Source organism: Psilocybe cubensis, chromosome 4 (genome assembly GCF_017499595.1).
Source record: "Psilocybe cubensis strain MGC-MH-2018 chromosome 4, whole genome shotgun sequence".
Classification (NCBI taxonomy): Eukaryota; Fungi; Basidiomycota; class Agaricomycetes; order Agaricales; family Agrocybaceae; genus Psilocybe; species Psilocybe cubensis.
Window position 1 is genome coordinate 3120056 of NC_063002.1, and position 17072 is coordinate 3137127.

Here is a 17072-nt window from a genome sequence, read left to right on the forward strand (position 1 = left end):
GTACGAGTGTTCATTTACCGTTACCCCATTTGTGCTGGAACGGTAAATTTCTGATTTTTAACCGTGGGACCAACGCGCTCGTACGACAATCATCATGTCGCCTGAAAATGCTGCTCAAAAGTTAAACACGCTACATAGTGTTCATCTCCAACTCCTCACAAGCCAATGTCAAAGTTCTCGTTAGCTCCAGCTCCTGTCATTATTTTAACGGGGGCAAACGGGTACGTCTAAACATTCTTTTCTCGCACCGACGTGAACCCAACGTTCAATATAGAGGTGTTGGATATGGCATATGTCAACGATTGTTGTTCCAGCTTTGTCAATTGAATGCACCGGATTCACTTCCACAGCATTTTGCATCCAATGTGAAATCGCAGGAGAAGGCTCCGGTGGGATACAGGGGTGTGACGCTAATCATGGCCTGTCGAAACAAGCAGAGAGCTTCGGCTGCTCGTACGAAGCTCCTAAATTGGCTCGAAAACCAGCGGAGTACGTTGAGAGGATTACCCAACTATGACGAGGATTATACATCGACATTCATCGCGAACTGCAATGTTCACATTCACGAGTTAGACCTTGCTTCGGTGAGCAGTGTTCTCCGTTTCAGCGCTGAAATCCGCAAAACGTAAGCCAGATACAACGCCTATGCTCTTTGTTTGCTTATGATGAATTTAGATACCCCTACGTGTCACATTTATTGCTCAATGCTGGCGTTGCGAGTTTCGTGGGTATCGACTGGATACAATGTTTCAAGCAACTTGCTTCGGGACCCATCCATGCCATCACTGTGCCTGCATTCTATACCCAGCACATTGGAGAAATTAGTGGCGATAATCTGGGATGGGTCTGGCAATCAAACGTGTTTGGCCACTTTGTTCTGGTACGTCTCTGTTTTTTTTTTACCAGCTAGACACTTTGTAAACACGTCATGTCTGTTGCAGTTCCGAGAGCTTGAGGAAACTCTGAAGAAGTCGCCATTCGAAAGTACAAGAGTTATTTGGTGTTCGTCATTGGAAGCATCCTCGCACTTCTATGACTCTGCAGACTGGCAATTGATCAAGACAGACCACAGCTATGAGGCCGCAAAATATCAAATTGATTTAATCGCGAACTGTTTGGATCTGATCGCCCTGCAAAACTCGGAAACAACCAAGGTGACCCGGCATTTTGTTGGAGAACCAGGAGTTTGTTCAACTTCAATCAGCAAAGCGCTGGTCAGTGGGCTTCTGGATGAAGTCAAAGTGATCGCGTTTTACATCGTTCGTTTTCACTCCTTTTTTTGCAATTTTGCGCCTCTGACATAAGACATTATAGGCCCGGCTATTTGGCTCCCCTCACCACACCATTCTCCCGTGGTGTGCTGCTGTTACTTTCGTGCATCTCGTTTTGGCTCCTCTGTGCTATCTGCCCATCTTCCTGAATAACGATCCAAGTAAACCCGTACGATTTAGCGCTCAGACCGGACGGTGGGGCGATGAATATGTTGGTTTAACGGAGGTTAAGGAATGGGAGAAACACAAAGAGGAGGGCTATGCACTGATTAAAAAATGTGACAAACTGTACGAATCGTTTAAGCAGGCAGAAGCTGTTACTCAGGATATTTAACTGGGCACCTAATAGGGTGAGAGTACATGTACGATATCGTATTAATAATTAATTGATATTCCGGGGTGAATGAGCCCTCTAATAATCGTCGAAAAGGTGTTCCGATAGATAACGCCATCATTTCCCTAGACCACTGCATTGACTTTGTATGCTAGCGCTCATGGCATCTAGTTGATTTCTGTATTCGGGAGTATACACTTCATCTACCGCTTCTGGCGCCGATGCAAATCAGGATCTGCAGCAGGCACCATTAACTGGCAAAGGCAATTTTGGCAAGAGATCTGGCAAAATTAAAATACTGCACAAATGCCTAGGTTCAAAGATTATTCTTGATGTTGGACTGAGGATTTGAGTAACTGGAGTCGTCCTTAAAGACAGTTTCCGATCGCGCTGCTGACACTGTTGTCTGAATTTCAAATTGATGATATACAAAGATGGTAATTTTTCCTTGACATCACGGCGCTAATATCAGTTCAGTTCTTTAGATGTAGACAACACTACGCTCACCCGGCCCATGTTTCTTCAATTATAATCCTCGTTCCTACAAGGTTCCTCTATAACCCCTGCGTCAACCGACTATTCCCTCGTCTGTGCGCGATGCGTATAGGTAGGCCGCGAATGTATTCCTTGAATAGACGTCCTGAACATCTACTACTAGCATACCCGAAGCTGACACTTTTGGAAAGATGGATTCCCAGCGCCTTTTTATTGAGGTATGCCGTGTTGGATTATCAGCCTTCGAATGACATCGGATGGAGTTCGTTTGTGAGTGGAACAAGATGACAATTATTCGGACCTTCCGCAGGTTCTGGAACAGCGGTGATGAAGTTAGGCATTGATCCAGCTGAGACCAGTATCTGTGCGTATGGGAGGGGTCTCTCGCAAGCGGTACCGGAGAGGTCATCTTGATTTCGAAGGTTTCTATCGTCGTGCTTCTCGAGTCCAAGAAGAGACGTCGGAGAAAATCTAGACTGGTGTCGTGTAGCATGCTAAATCTGAAAGTTCGAAGAGCTGATAGCTGGCTCATCAAAATTCGCGTTCTGTTGCTGTTGAAATGCTTTCGGGCGTGGGGATCTGTTATGCCAATTGTAGCAGTCAGCGTTGGGTATACGAAGAGTAGGGCAACGAGAGCTGGTTACCAGTAGGGTAAGCATAGCTCTCAATCTCCAAGTTAACCAAGTTGGACGGCATCCAGCTCATGAAGTCCATGATTTCTCTAAGAGAACCATAAATGGGGATTTTTTGCTCATCGAAGGGAACGGATATGATGAGTGTTTTTAAAAGCGCGAATGACGAAGAAGAAGGCGGGTTTGATTCTGAATTAAGTTGCAGCAAATTGAAAAGACCTAGATAGCAGATATTGCGTATCTCTAGTCGTCGTAGCTTTGGGGCAAGTGTACGTGTGATGGAATTCCCAGACTGTCGGATGGTAACGTCGGATGTCATCAAAGATGCTTCTGTCTCTTCTGAGAATCCCAGGTTGTTGAGAGTGAGCTCCTCGAGGAACGGCAAGCAGAACACCTCGATAAGCAGGGATGGAGGTATGTCTGCTATGTTGGCTAGATGCAGGGTATGGAGGTTAACCGTGGTGCAGGCGCTTACAAAAGCGAGTTGGAATGCTAGAGAATTCGGCTCCCCTGCGCCATGATCGACATGATTAAGCTCAGATAATGACACGAGACTAAAGTGCCGTAGCTTGTGGGCAGGGTCGCTTATTCCGCGAAGGATTTCCGTAAAATGTCTACCCAGGTGAGTATATATTCTGTCGAGGGGAGTTGGCCTAGGCAGGTACTTGTGATGGCCTTGAGAATCCATTGACAACATCATCCCGGAGCTCTGCGCTGGGTTACTGTTGATGATTGCACAACAGAAAGAGCGTATGAGATCTGCACAGTATTCCGAAGAGGTGTTTTTAATTCGAGAGACAAGCGATTCTGCCTGCATCTTGAAGCCCTCATTCGCTCGGATGTGTAGGCGCAAGAGAAGGTGTGCTTTGGCTCTGGAGCGGAAGGCTTTCGATACGAGTGAACAGGCTATGATATCCTGGAGTTGCAGAGGGTCATGATAAGTGGTTTGATTGTGAGGTAAGTCTGCCAATCTGTCAACAATAAGGTCTATGAGCTCTTGAGGAAGAGAGGAGATGGTAGCTTGAGTTTTTGCCTCAGAAGTCATCGGTTGTATCATGGATTTTCACTCAAAATGAATCATCTCCTGGCAGATTATATGCGTTTTACCTCATCATATATTTTGTTATACACAGCCATAAAACACAGCACCGAGTCGGGAAGTATTTCTTTTCTAGGTCGCGTTGCGCTGAATAAAGCATGCAAGTTTAAGTTTATTCGCCTCGAGGATGCAGGCAGGCGTGACCGCGGCTTTGGTTTGTTCTTTACCGAAGATACAGTTTATCCCCTTGAATTCTCACTATTATTTATAAAGATCTCGTGGTTGTATTGCCTCTGTCTCCCAAATTCTGCGAAGCTACCTCTTTCTACCTTTGTGAAGGCCTCAACGATATTGGTTTATATATAGAATCTATTAATAACGTTGAGATCGCCACTGCACAAGTCACTGGTCAGCAGGAACTCGAGCACGCAACTTATTCTACACCAAAAGCCAGACGTCTTGGTATTAGCCACTAGTAACTACATTTCTTTATCACTCAATCATTTCGTACTTTATCGAGATGAGTGCCATAATGTCTCGCAAAGGAAATAGCCTATGATTTTGCTTAACAAGGAAATGCTCCCTATTTTCTATGTGTGTACTGTCCCTTATCCAGTACTTCGTGTGCGCCCATTGCACAGCAATGAAGCCTCCAAGGCACTGGTATCTTCGTATGTTTGGACTAGTACTTATTTGGACTTGATTTTTCTGACTTTTGGCGTTTCGATTTGATGGGAGTGGAGCTATTACAGTCGTAGTAGGAGCTTGTTAGAGTCATGAGTTTTAACTGGAAATCACTTCTGGTTGTGATATTTTTATCATTGCCTCATGGCCAACATATGTAAGTTATACTTGCAACATCCATCTTCGTCTTTCTTTGTTTCTAAAGAGTTTGAAACTCTGGGGATTCTTTACTTAGACAATGCCATGTGCCAGACAGCGAGGCAAATTATACTAAGCGCCCAAGGTTGACTTCTGTCATGTGGCTCGACCTCTGGGTGATCGGAGGTAGAATTAGAGAATATCGGTGGTCTGCTTACTTTCGAGTAATTGTACTAGCATGTGTTATACTTTTTCTTATTGCGACAGAATCTAAATCTCAGAGGTGCACATGGCAACTACTACTAGTATATAATGCTTGAACTTTGAAAAAAATTATTTGAGAAAAAAGTTGCACCTATCTGACATTGAAACGAGGAGTAAAGCCTGATCTCTAAGTGTCTTCGACTGTTGCTTGAAAAACTTTTAAACCTCTCCTTGTTTGCATTTTTCCCATTTTCGCGAAGATCCAAATGAGGTAATAAGGCCGGGCCGTAATACCGCATCACGGGACGTGAAATTTCATGACTCGTAGTGTCACTGTCAAAGATTGCCGACCTTTGTCAATGTCTTCAATCTTCGTTCTTCCATAAAACATCTATTACATTTAAAGCAACGAACCATCTATCCGTGTACAATGGCACCTCGAAGCTGTGCGTTATGTCACAAAGCGAAAGCAATGGTCAAAAGGCCTAAGACTGGCCAGCAAATCTGCCGGGATTGCTTCTTCTATGTGTTTGAAACCGAGGTTCATAATACGATTACCGAGTCTAAGCTTTTCAATCCTGGGGATAGGGTTGCGATAGGTGCATCCGGAGGCAAAGGTGCGAGCATGTTTTTTGGATTTTGGGTTTTGGGTTTTGGGTTTTATTGGGTATTGGGCGTTGGGGTTGACCTGGGATTGCAAGGCAGATTCCACCGTTTTGGCGTATGTTATGAAGACGCTTAATGAGCGTTATCAGTATGGATTAGAGCTCTTCTTGTTGTCTATTGATGAAGGTATTACCGGGTATCGAGATGATTCTCTCGAGGTGAGTCTGTGTCGATGTGTCGATCTCCAACCCCATCTTTGTGGGGTGCGCTAGGCACTAGGGGCTAGGCGCTAGGTGATGTTGATAGTGATAGTGATGCTGATGAGGTTTTGTTAGACTGTTAAACGGAATCAGCAGCAATATGACATGCCGCTCAAGATTTTATCCTACGACGAGCTGTACGGCTGGACGATGGATGCGATCGTATCGCAGGTCGGGAGGAAGAACAACTGCACGTTCTGCGGTGTCTTTCGCCGACAGGCTCTCGATCGCGGCGCGGCGATGTTGAATGTGGATCATATCGTTACCGGCCATAACGCAGATGATATTGCGGAGACTGTGCTTATGAACAGTGAGTACTGTGCTTGTTTTTTTGGTAACTGTGTATGGCTCGTCTCGTATGAGAGTGGGAGACGAGAGTGTAAAGCTTAGTTGATTGACCTGGAATTGGATATAGTTATGCGCGGTGATATCGCGAGGCTCGGACGGTGCACTTCGATTTGCACGCAGGGGGAAGATACTATCCGCCGATCCAAGCCTTTTAAATACGCATATGAAAAGGAAATCGTGATGTGAGTGTGTCTAGCCCAGCCTCTCTTACCGCCCTGTGCGCGTCTCGTTCTAGATCACCGCTGCTGACCACCCCTCCCTCCCGCTCATATTTATTAGGTATGCATACTTTAAAAAGCTAGATTACTTCTCGACAGAGTGTATCTATTCGCCGGATGCATATCGTGGGCATGCACGCGTGTTTCTGAAGGACTTGGAGGCCGCACGGCCGAGTGCTATCATCGATATCATTCATTCGGGAGAGGCTTTTGAAATAAAGGAGGAGATCAAGGCTACGCAGAAATTGCAGCGTGAGTGTATTATCTTCAACTGCCCTATGAAACTTAAGTGCCTTTTTTGCTCATTATTTGTGTTTTTCTTTTCTTTTCTTTTTTTTAAAAAAAATTAGAAACGTGCAAGCGGTGTGGGTACATGTCGAGCAATGAATTGTGTAAAGCTTGTACCCTCCTCGAAGGCCTCGAACGAGGAATGGCAAATTCCGGCATTGTAAGTCATCTCCGCCCTCATTGATTTCCAAAGGAACAAACTAAAGGCGACTTTTACGTACTCTGTACTTTCCCCCCAACCCAACCCCAACCCTCTTCATTTCATTTTTATAGACAGATCGAGGGCGCAAGAAGATGGAATCGGAAGGGCCTGCCCCAGACAATTTGCGGACTATCCCGTTTTTCAAGATGAACGCGAACGCGAACGCTGGCAATGCGGATGCAGCGGCTGTTGATATCACCGTTGAAAACGCCTTCGTAGGCTAGATTTTTGCGTTTATTCCGGTGTGTTGGAAAAAAAGGCTTTTTTGAGTTGTGATATACCCTACCTACCTTCCAGGCCGACGAAGGCCTCTGTTGCGCGAAGCGAAGCGCGGTATGGATGGAAGGTGGCACCCTCTTTGATCCTACATCATCGTGCATCTGCTTCTGCACGCTGTTCCTGTTGATTTGATTGAAGGATTCTAAAGGGCGTGATGGACGGGCGTGTTCTTGCCTCTTACTAGTATCTATCTTTGTGGTGTACGTTCTTGAACACTTAGAGGCGAAAAATCGAAATCGCACTGTTCGTTCGCAATGTGGAATTGTTGTCCTCATGATCATCCTCTTTTACGGGATATTTTTTTTCTTTTTGCTATGGCGCGTCTTTAGGCTCTTTTTGATGGATGTCCCGCACGCTTTTTTAAACAAACTAGCCGCTGACCCGTGCTTCGCACGGTGATAGTGACTTATCCAGCCATTTAAGTAGCGAAGTAAACTCACTTGGCCATGCACAAACATTCCCTTTTTTTTCCAATTCCCAAAGAGTTGACATTTTTTTGTCATCTGCTCACGGAAAACCTGTTAGGTAAGGGTTGCTTGCACCACTCGGTCGTTTTCTGTTTTACAAGCAGTCTGGAGAAGAGGGGTTGGTCAGATACGATGCAAATGAGGAAATACAGGCGTTCATATACGCACCATAATTGAGCAAGTTGCAGGTAATAAATTCTGTCACGGTACACAATTTACTGCCGGCACGCCCTACTAGTAAAACCTACAAATCCAGTGGAAGATTAATATTCTTGTCATTACTACTGTACAGTGTACATACATAAGTATAAGTCTGCTTGAGTTTCCACAGACACAAAGTAAATACACTGGCACTGGCAGAAGGCTGGTGTTGCTTTTGCTTTTCTGCACAACCATGGTCAAGTTTGACACCTGAGGACGAGGTGGTGACGGTGACTTTTTAGCAGTGGTCCCTTTTACACCAACTTGAATGATATCATGATCAAGAATTTTCCTCAAATATGGTTTAGAACAAAGTATTTCATTAGACTTCTAGAGCAGGGCTAGGAATTGATTGATGGGGATGCGACACAAAACACCTTTTGTAATAATATAAGTTTGTGCATAAACCTCCGAAAAAACACACTTTGCACTAGTATTAACCCTATAATAGTTTGATGGAGAGAGTAGAATTATCTCAAGTCGTATATACCACATTCTAGCATTCGAGAGACCAAGACCAAGACTCGATGGGGAAACAAAGATAGTAGGTGATCATGAGAGAGAGAACGATAATAACGCGTGTGGAAGCCACACGCGTAGGTTAACAGCGGGCGTAGACTAAGAAAAAGAAAGAAGAAGAGTTGTATGGAATATTAATGCAACGTGTGGCATCCTTGATTCCTGTATTTTTGGTACCTTGTTTGTAAATTTGATGATGGTTGCCTGGTTCGACGTTTGATGTTTGACGTTTGAATGTTTGAACTTTTAGGAGTCTGTGGTCATGTCGTTTGCTTGAAAGGTGGTTTGGCAGTGCGCACCGACCCGTCGGTGGGAACCTTGTCATGGGCGGGCGCGAGCGAGCGAGACGAGACGAGACGAGGCGGGCGAATGGATGCGTTTAATCGAGGAGGAGGTGAAGGAGGTGGATGTGAGCGCTGTAAATCTCCAAACTTCAAACTTCAAACTTCAAAAAGTCGAACAACATTCTAACAGTATTCCTTATTCCTTCCGAAATATAACCCTTGAACCTGTCTACTCTAATCTTATCTTCTTACCTGTTCCTCGAGTGCTGAGCGATGAGCGCTGGCCAGCCTCCGGGACCCCCCGTTTTTGTGGGTGGGATTGGGTGCTATGAGCTGTGGACCTGTGACGTGTGGCGGCGATTCCGAGCAGAGACGGAGAAGAATGCCAGTGTAGATGTCTAGACGACTACAGAAAGGAAGAATGAGATTTGAACGTGGGTTGATACAATGGTGGTTGATTAGACTGCGGTGCACCCGGTGCGAGTGTGGTTGGTGTTGAATTTGATTTGAGCACCTTGAACGATGTAAGTGTTGAGTAGAGATAGTGGAACTGATTGTGGGCTCCAGGAAAGTGTCGAGATGCCGAGAACACGTAGAGGAGGGACGAAGTAGATAGGTATATAAAAGAAAGGATGCTGAAGAAGATGCTTTTTGGAACTGTCACCCGTGGAGGGTATACCTAGAGAGGAAGTGGAAGAGAGAGAGAGGGAGCAAAGCGCTGGTGCACTGACAGGGTAGGCAGTAGTACTATTGGACCCTCGAGCAGCGAAAAGTCAGAGCCTCAGGCCTTCAGGCCCCATCCGGAAGATCGCAGCCAAATGGCACTGATGCAGGAGACGTAGTATATACTGATAAACGCAATAGGACTGAGGGGAAGGGGAAAAGAGAAAGAAAACCGCGACAGTCCCTGTGTGTTCATATAACTACCCCATCGAGCCATTTTTGCGATATATGAGGATGGGTCACGATCCATTGAAGGGAAGATGAAGGATAACGGTAAAGGTGAGTGGGTTAGGGTAGGGTAAAAGGAGGTTTGACTGTGCGTGACCTGACCCCTGGAATGACGTCAGCACCGAATTCGAAAGAGGGAATGTGTTTTCCGAGCGTGTCTTGGCGCACTAGTCCTAGGCTCAACTGTAGACGGCCACCACGCCCCGCGCTTCGTGCGCCCAACTCGCTACTCGGCTCCAACGTTGCCAACTCTCATCGATGCCAGCGAAAACGAAACCGACCCTCGTACAGACGCTGCTCAACCGCCCGTCCCAGTCGTACGCGACGCAGATACAGGCCGAGTCTGGACCCAAGAAGGAGTATTACTCGACAAAGCAGGAGATGCTGCGTATCGCCGCCGCTGCCGCCCGGGAGGCTGCTGATGGTGGTGATGGTCAGCTACAGCGAGTGCACGGACGCAGGCGAGAACGAGGCAAAGAAGACTTTGAATCGTCTTCCAGTATGAGTACAAGCACGCGGATGAGCGAAAACGACCGGGTACGTCAAAGAGCGCTTTTCCCATGGATCGATTTAAATTATTTATATTGTTTTTACAATTCTTTTCTACCTTGTTGCTATTTGGAACTAAACCAACTTGCAACTCTCTTGTTCATCGTAGATATCAGCCGCCTTTCATCCCCCTTCGTCAACCTCAACTTCAACGTTATCATCACACACACTGGCGAAACCACTCTACAGGTCCACAGGACCTCCACCTCCACCCCGCCACCACCACCAAAACCACCACCACGAGGTCGACGACGACGAGGAGGGAGACGTGGACTCGGACCTCGAAGAGGTCTTTTTCACACCCAACACCTCCCCGCGCACATCCATGGCCTCCTCCGTCGCCACACTCACCTTCCCCTCCCTATCCGCCCGCAAGCCAAGCCGCAGATCACTCACAGCCGCCAGGGACTCGCACTCGCACTCGCACCTGCCACTCCAGCTCCCTGTAGATGCTCCCAGTGCCAGTGACAGTGCTGGTGTTAATCCTACACCGCACACTACCAAAACGCCACAGGCGTCTCTGCCTCAAGGCCCGCACGCGGCAGTCCCCTCCACCCGCACCCCCTCCTCCTCCTCCATCTCCCGCGCGCGCCATGCACACGTGTTATCCACCGCATCGACGTCGACGATGTCCGTGTCCTCGACGAGTCTCGATGCCCACTCCGTCTTTTCGGGGTTTGTGGATTCGGAAGAGTCGACGGTGACGGTGCTTACGAGTCCTTATCAGAGTGATGAAATGGGGAGTGGGAGTGGGGGTAGGGGGAAGGGCAGGGCGGGCGTGCCTGTGCCTGTGCCTGCGACGGCGACGATGATAAAGGGCGATAGAGGTGGTACTGCGGGCGCGAGTGGGACTGCGACTGCGACGGCTACGAACGGGCGGGCACGAGGCTACGCGCATCAACACGTTGAGCCGGATAAGGATAATGCAAAGGGAAAGGTCAAGGCAAAAGAAGTAGAAAGAGAACGAGCAAAGGAAGTGGAAAACAAAGAAAGGGAAGCGAGAAAGACGACGCAGCCTGATGCGGCGCGATCGCGCGCGAATCCGTCTACCAGCGCCATAGCCAACGCTTCCAACTCTAAGCAACAAGCGGGTGCACCGAGCGCGTGGGCGGAGCGGTCGGCTAAGATCGCTGCTGCTGCTGCTGCTGCGTCGAAAGCGGGTGCGGGTGCAGGTAAAGTGGATGCGGGTGCGGGTAAAGTGGACGTGAAGCGGACAACGAGCTCGGGGAGTGCGAGTCGGGATGCGAATGCGAAGGGGAAAGAGAGAGAGCGCGAACGCGAGCGGGAGAGGGAGAAGGAGAGGGAGAGGGAGAAGAAAGGTGTTGGCGCTGGCGCTGGCGCTCCTCGTGTATCTTCCCAAAGTCAAAGTCATGCCCAAAATCAAAGTCAAGCGCCGCAAACACCTACGCAGACACCTACGCAGACACCTACGCATCGCTCATCACAACCGCCGTCCACATCGACGTCGACATTGAATCAAAGTGTACCATCGACGAAAACGTACCCCGGTTCTCCTTCCTCTCCTTCCTCTGCTTCTCCTTATTCACCTTCACCTTATTCACCTTCTCCTTCTCAGTCGGCTTCATTGTCTTCGACAACGACGCCGACGACGACGAAGAAGCAACCACATACGTTTTCGGCGTTCGCTGCGCTTCCTGCGTCTTCTCCGGTGTCGGGGTCGGGATCAGCGTTGGGGTCGGGGTTGGGGTCGAGTTCTACAAAAGGCGCTGGGAAGACGAATGGGCATGCGTCTGCTGGTGGTGTTGGTGGACCTTCAACCCCTTCGTCGGGATCGAAATCGGCGTCGAAGGTTAATGGACACGCAGATGCGAATGGAGATGTAAACGCAGCGGTACCCTCTTCTTCTGCTGGTGCTGGTGCTGCGCCGTCTTCGGCGGCGGCGGCGGCGGCGGCGGCGCGGTCGTCGTCTGGTAAAGCTGTGTCTCCTGTGCCGACTTCGAGTTCGGCTTCAACGGCGACTTCGACGGCGACTTCGAGTGCAACGCGCCAGCAACAAACTCAAAAACAACCCCAATCTCAACCCCAGTCTCAACAACCCCAACAGCAGCCTCGGCCCCAACAGCGCAAAAAACCAGCGGTATATAAACCCCCACCGAGCACTATGCTAGGCATGGACGCGTTGCTTGAGGAAGACGAGGACGAGGACGCGGATGCCGGCTTCGACGCGTACGCTTATAATGGGAACGCTTATAATGGGAACGCGGAGCGAGGGGAGGGGGAGGGGCGGTATGAATGGAGTCCTAGTTGGGATGAGGGGTTAGGTGCTGGTGTGGGAGTGGGCACAGGAGGAGGGGGAGGGGGAGGGGGGAAGACGTTAAGGCATACGCGCGGGCGGACGGCGCAGGGACATGGGCAGGGACGGGACGCGTCGTCTTCGTCTTCATCTGCGTCTTCGCATTCGAATTCCCAATCTACCGCAACAGCACGGCACCCAAAAACCCAAACCCAAACGCCCAAAACCCAAACTCAAACGCAAACGCAAACGCAAACACAAACACAAACGCCAAAAACGCTCTCCGACGAAGTCCAAGCTTTGCACACGAGCTTCGGGCCGCCAGGCGGGGACAGACCGAGTTATGGGACGCAGGGGTACAGCGCGCTCGTGCTCCCGCGCGCACCTGCGCCTTTATCGCTTTCCCTTGCCCATCTGGGCGATGACGGCGGTGGTGGGGGTAACGCGTTTTTAGGCAACGGGCGTGGGCACACGAACGGACTTGGTCTGGGACATGGATGGAGGAACGGACACAGACACGCAACACTAAAACCGCTCTCCCTAAAAACACTAACCACACTCGCGCTCTCGCCCGAAGGACGCGTGGATCTGACGCAGAGCGGGCTGGCGAGTGGGACGATGGCGAGTGTGGAGGTTGTTAGGGGGTTGGCGAGAGCTAGAGCGGGTGGTGGGGTTGGAGGGGTGGGGGGTGTTTTGGGGTTTATTAGGAGGCGGGCTGGGTCGGGCGCGGGGGTGGGGGTGGGGAGGAGCCGCGCAGCTAGTGTTGGTGTTGGCGCTGGTGGTATAGCTGCGAACGCGAACGCGAATCCAAACGCGAACGGCGCGATCCCAAGCACAAGCACGATGACAAGCCCACTAAGCTTCACATCCTACCGCGCCCCGCCAAACTATGTGCCGAGCGGAAGCGTGCTTGTGCAGGTGTGGGCGGTGGGCGTGGATGGAGTGGATGGGCGGCTTGTTGGGGTGCGGTTTGGTGCGGGTGGAGGAGGAGGTGGGGGTGGGGGTGGTGGGGGTGGTGGTGGTGGAAGAGGAGGAGGTGCGGGTGCGGGTGGTGGTGAAGGAGGTGTGGTGCAGGATGAGGGAGAGGAGACGGAGCAAGAAACGGAGATGGAGACGGAGACGGAGGAAAGACGCGCTGGCGAGACGGAGGCAGAGGCAGAGGCAGAGCCTGATACGGAGGAGGAGACGGAGGAGGCGCAGTATTATTCCACTCCACCGCCTATGACCCAGCCGCAGAAGAAAGGCGGCTTCGCGGCGCTTGGGAGGTCGTTGAGTTTGCGTTTGTCGCGCGGGAATGGGAACGGGAACGGGACGGTGAAGCAGCAGAAGGACAAGGAGAAGGAGAAACCGAAGAGGTCTGCGTCGGCTGTTGTTGGTGCTTTGCGCGCGGGCGGTAATAATGCGAGTGCGAGTGCGGGTGCGAGTGCGGGTGCGAATGGGAGCGCGACGATGCGTGGGCAGTCTGAGCCGCCGCAGACGCCTCCGCGGCATAAAGACGGCGCGGGTGGTGGTGGTGGTGGGCATAAGCGCTCGTTGTCGTTCTCCCTCAAGCGGGGTACTGGCAACGCAGCGTCGTTATCGTCTCCTGCGTCTGGGAAGTCTCAGGACCAACAAGGGCAAAAGAAAAACATACTGAAAAAAGAGAAAACCCGACTTAAGAGAGCCCAGACGGTGAAAGCGGAGGTGGGGTATATACCTGGGAGAAGCTTTGTGGGGCGGGTGTTGGAGTGTGGGTGGGAGGTGCGGGATGAGGTTGTGAGGAAGGGTGAGTGGGTTGTTGGGTTGTTGGATGTTAGGAAGGTGGGTGGTTTTTTCTCTTCTGTTTTTCGTGGTTTCGGTTTTGGTTTGGGTTTTTGGTTTGGGGTTTGGGGGTTTTGGTTTTGTGGTTTCGTGGGTGTGGGCACTGCGCTGCGCGTTTTTTCCACTGTGGGAGTTAGCTGGGAAGGGATGTGAGGGTGTTGGATGTTCTAGGTTGCGTTGGCATGGTGCTTTCTTTCATATATTTTTTTTCAAAGGCAATTTCAAGTCCTTTCATTACGTGTTGTCGCCCTTCCCTGTCACTTTTTATCTTTAGACTTTACTCATGACGTTTTCGCGTTCTCTCTTTTTTTTCTGAATGACAGGCTGGCGCGCTGGCAGAGTTTATCGTCGTCGATCGTCGGCGTATCCATAGGGTGCCGCAGCCTAGCGGTGCGGGCGAGGATGGTCGACCCATGTGGGCCCCCGCGGCAAGTTCGTCACCGACGACGATCCCGCTGTCGCTTGAGGAGCTCGCGCTGTTGCCGCTGTGTGGGCTCCCTGCGTATCGCGCCGTGCGCACGTTTTTGTATGCGTTTTCGTCTGCTAGAGATCGGGAGGGGCTCTCGGCGCCTTCCGCCGCGCTCGACTTTGTCGGCAATGGGAATGGGAACGGGCACACGAACAACAGCGCCATGCGCCCGCCCCTTTCACCTCACAACTCATCCACGCGGCGCGGCACACTACCCGAACACGACGCAGACAGACGGCGCCGCGTGCTCGTTCTGCGCGGGCACGACGGGGCCGGGGCGATGGCGGTGCAGATGCTCGCTGCGCGCGGGTGGCGGGTGAGCGTGCATGTGCCGTGCTCGGCGATGCCCGTGCGTGCAAGGGTGGACGGGGCGGTTGTGGACCGGTTTATGCAGGTTACGGAGGAGAGGGCGAGGGTGTGGGGTGCGGATGAGATTATACATGATGATGGTGCGCCTGGGGGCGCTGGTGCTGATGTGGGTGTGGGAGGGGGGTATGGTGAGGGGTATGGGGATGGGGACGGGGATGATGGGAGTGCGGCGGCTGTGAGATTGATGGAGATGATTAGAGAGGAGGGAGATGTGTTTGATGCTGTACTTGATACGATTGGCGGGCGCGAGGTGAGAGAGGCGGCGGAGAGGCTTTTAAGGTCCCCTGGTGGGAGGAGGGATCATGGGCAGTTTACGACGCTCGTTGGGGATGCGCCGCATCGCGTTGTGCCGAGCGCGGGCGATAATTTTAGGGCGGGGTTGCGTGCGCTGAGAGTTGGCGGTGCGGGTGCGGCGGTGGATTCGGTGGGTGGTGGTGGTGTTGATGAAAGCGCCGGTGGAGGAGGTAAAGTGGGCTATGCGTGGATAAGCGTCGCGCAGGATGTGGATTGGGAAGGCGTAGATGTGGGCGAGACGCTGGGTACTGTTGTGAGGCTTGCGATGGAGGAGGGTCTGAGGCCTGTTTTGGACGATATGGAGTATGATGCCGAGGATGCGGGGGTAGGGGTAGGGGTAGGGGTAGGAGCGGGATCGCGGGCGGTGCGGTTCGAGGATGCGCCGGGGGTGTTTGTGGATGATGGACCGTTGCGCGATGGCGGGACGGTTGTTGTGCGCGTTGCGGTGTGATGTTGAGGTGTGGGCGCGACGGCGGAGGCAGTTGTCGTTTCTGTTTTTTGCTTTTTTGTTTTGGCTTTTTGCGTTTGCGTTTGCGTTTGCTTGTTGCGTTTGTTTTTTGCTTGCAGGCGTCGGCGCCTTTACAGATGCGATGCGAGTACAACACACACACACATACGCCTACTACCCTCCGTGCACATACCATATACCACATACCAACCACCGCTATATCCGTCTATATGTACTCGACATCGACTATATCCAACATCTGTGCGTCGTCGTCATCGTCATCGTCATCGTCATCGTCAGTATCACCACTACCTATTGCATATCGCGTACAGGTTCACGCCACGCCACATATCCCGCATATCTCATACCACATACCACATCGCATATCGCACATCGCATATCACATATCACATATCACATACCTACCTAGACGCCTCCTCCTCCTCCTACACACGCACACACGCAGTGTTTTACCATTTTGTATTTTACATTATCTTTCTTGTGCTTTTATGTGATTTCGCTGCTGTTGTTGTATGTACTACTTCTACTTCTATTTCTACTCCTCCTTCTACGCCTACTTCTACGCCTACGCCTACTTCTACTTCTACGCCTACGCCTACTTCTACTTCTACGCCTACGCCTACCCCTGCTACATGCTACCCATGTCTACTGTCTACTGTTTACTGTCTACTGTTTACTGGCTACCGTCTACTGGCTACCGTCTACCTATCCGCCTGCCTATCCGCCCTCTGGGTTATAGGGTATATCGCTTTTTCATAGTTAGGTTATTAGGGTTCGAAATGTTTTTGTAGATCTTGTAGATCGTTGTATGTGTATCTATCAGTGTTGTGTTCGTTAATATATATTGTTATTGATATTGTTCTGTGGACTTGGATTCGGATTTGGATTTGGATTGGATATTTCGAATATTTCGAAGACTTGGTATCATTGATTCGGAGTTGAAGACTAACACTCTAAGTACTGGATTCCATACGCTAAGTTCGTTGATGCCGTGGTTCAATTTTGGAATAGCGCTGATGGCACTGATTCAGCATTGACAGCCGAAATATGCCAGAGGGTAACGTCATGACCGCTATGAACAGTCACTAACCGTCACTAACCGTCATTAACAGTCACTAACCGTTTCTGACTTTGATGGTAACTGGTAACCGTGACTTTTATGACCGTTATCCATGGATCCATGGGCTGACCGCCCACCACTGGGTGAAGTAGTCACGGTGTCTTGTCAATGTTTACTTAGAGCACTGTGGAGGGGAGTAGAGGAGCAACAACGAATTGATTGTCTCGTTGGCTAAACAATGTACATTGGTACAACTAAAAGTGGTAATAATACAAGAACGCATTAAGTTCGCGTTGAAGAAGGTCGAAGGTCGAAGGTTTAGGTCGAAGTGTTGATGTATTTGAGTTATGTAGTTTCAAGTTAGGTGGGTGGATGGGATAATAGGAAT

At 50.4% G+C, this 17072-nt stretch overlaps 4 protein-coding genes across 4 annotated transcripts; 3 read left to right on the forward strand and 1 right to left on the reverse strand.

The window, feature by feature from the left end:
- Window positions 1-165: 165 nt before the first annotated feature.
- JR316_0005204 (3-keto-steroid reductase) lies at window positions 166-1605 on the forward strand (the record flags this gene model as incomplete). The annotated part of the gene is made up of 5 exons (XM_047890967.1): window positions 166-221; window positions 275-625; window positions 676-880; window positions 942-1259; window positions 1315-1605. The coding sequence occupies 5 exons, from the start codon at window positions 166-168 to the stop codon at window positions 1603-1605; spliced, it is 1221 nt and encodes a 406-aa protein (XP_047750728.1).
- A 1095-nt stretch (window positions 1606-2700) lies between these two features.
- JR316_0005205 (uncharacterized protein) lies at window positions 2701-3777 on the reverse strand (the record flags this gene model as incomplete). Its single annotated transcript, XM_047890968.1, has 1 exon — window positions 2701-3777. The coding sequence occupies one exon, from the start codon at window positions 3775-3777 to the stop codon at window positions 2701-2703; it is 1077 nt and encodes a 358-aa protein (XP_047750729.1).
- A 1450-nt stretch (window positions 3778-5227) lies between these two features.
- Window positions 5228-6943, forward strand: JR316_0005206 (nucleotidyltransferase; the record flags this gene model as incomplete). Its single annotated transcript, XM_047890969.1, has 7 exons — window positions 5228-5414; window positions 5503-5621; window positions 5739-5973; window positions 6079-6193; window positions 6291-6481; window positions 6580-6677; window positions 6791-6943. The coding sequence occupies 7 exons, from the start codon at window positions 5228-5230 to the stop codon at window positions 6941-6943; spliced, it is 1098 nt and encodes a 365-aa protein (XP_047750730.1).
- A 2735-nt stretch (window positions 6944-9678) lies between these two features.
- On the forward strand, window positions 9679-15606 carry JR316_0005207 (uncharacterized protein; the record flags this gene model as incomplete). Its single annotated transcript, XM_047890970.1, has 3 exons — window positions 9679-9957; window positions 10079-14023; window positions 14347-15606. 3 exons carry the CDS (start codon window positions 9679-9681, stop codon window positions 15604-15606), a joined length of 5484 nt encoding a protein of 1827 aa, XP_047750731.1.
- Window positions 15607-17072: the final 1466 nt, after the last annotated feature.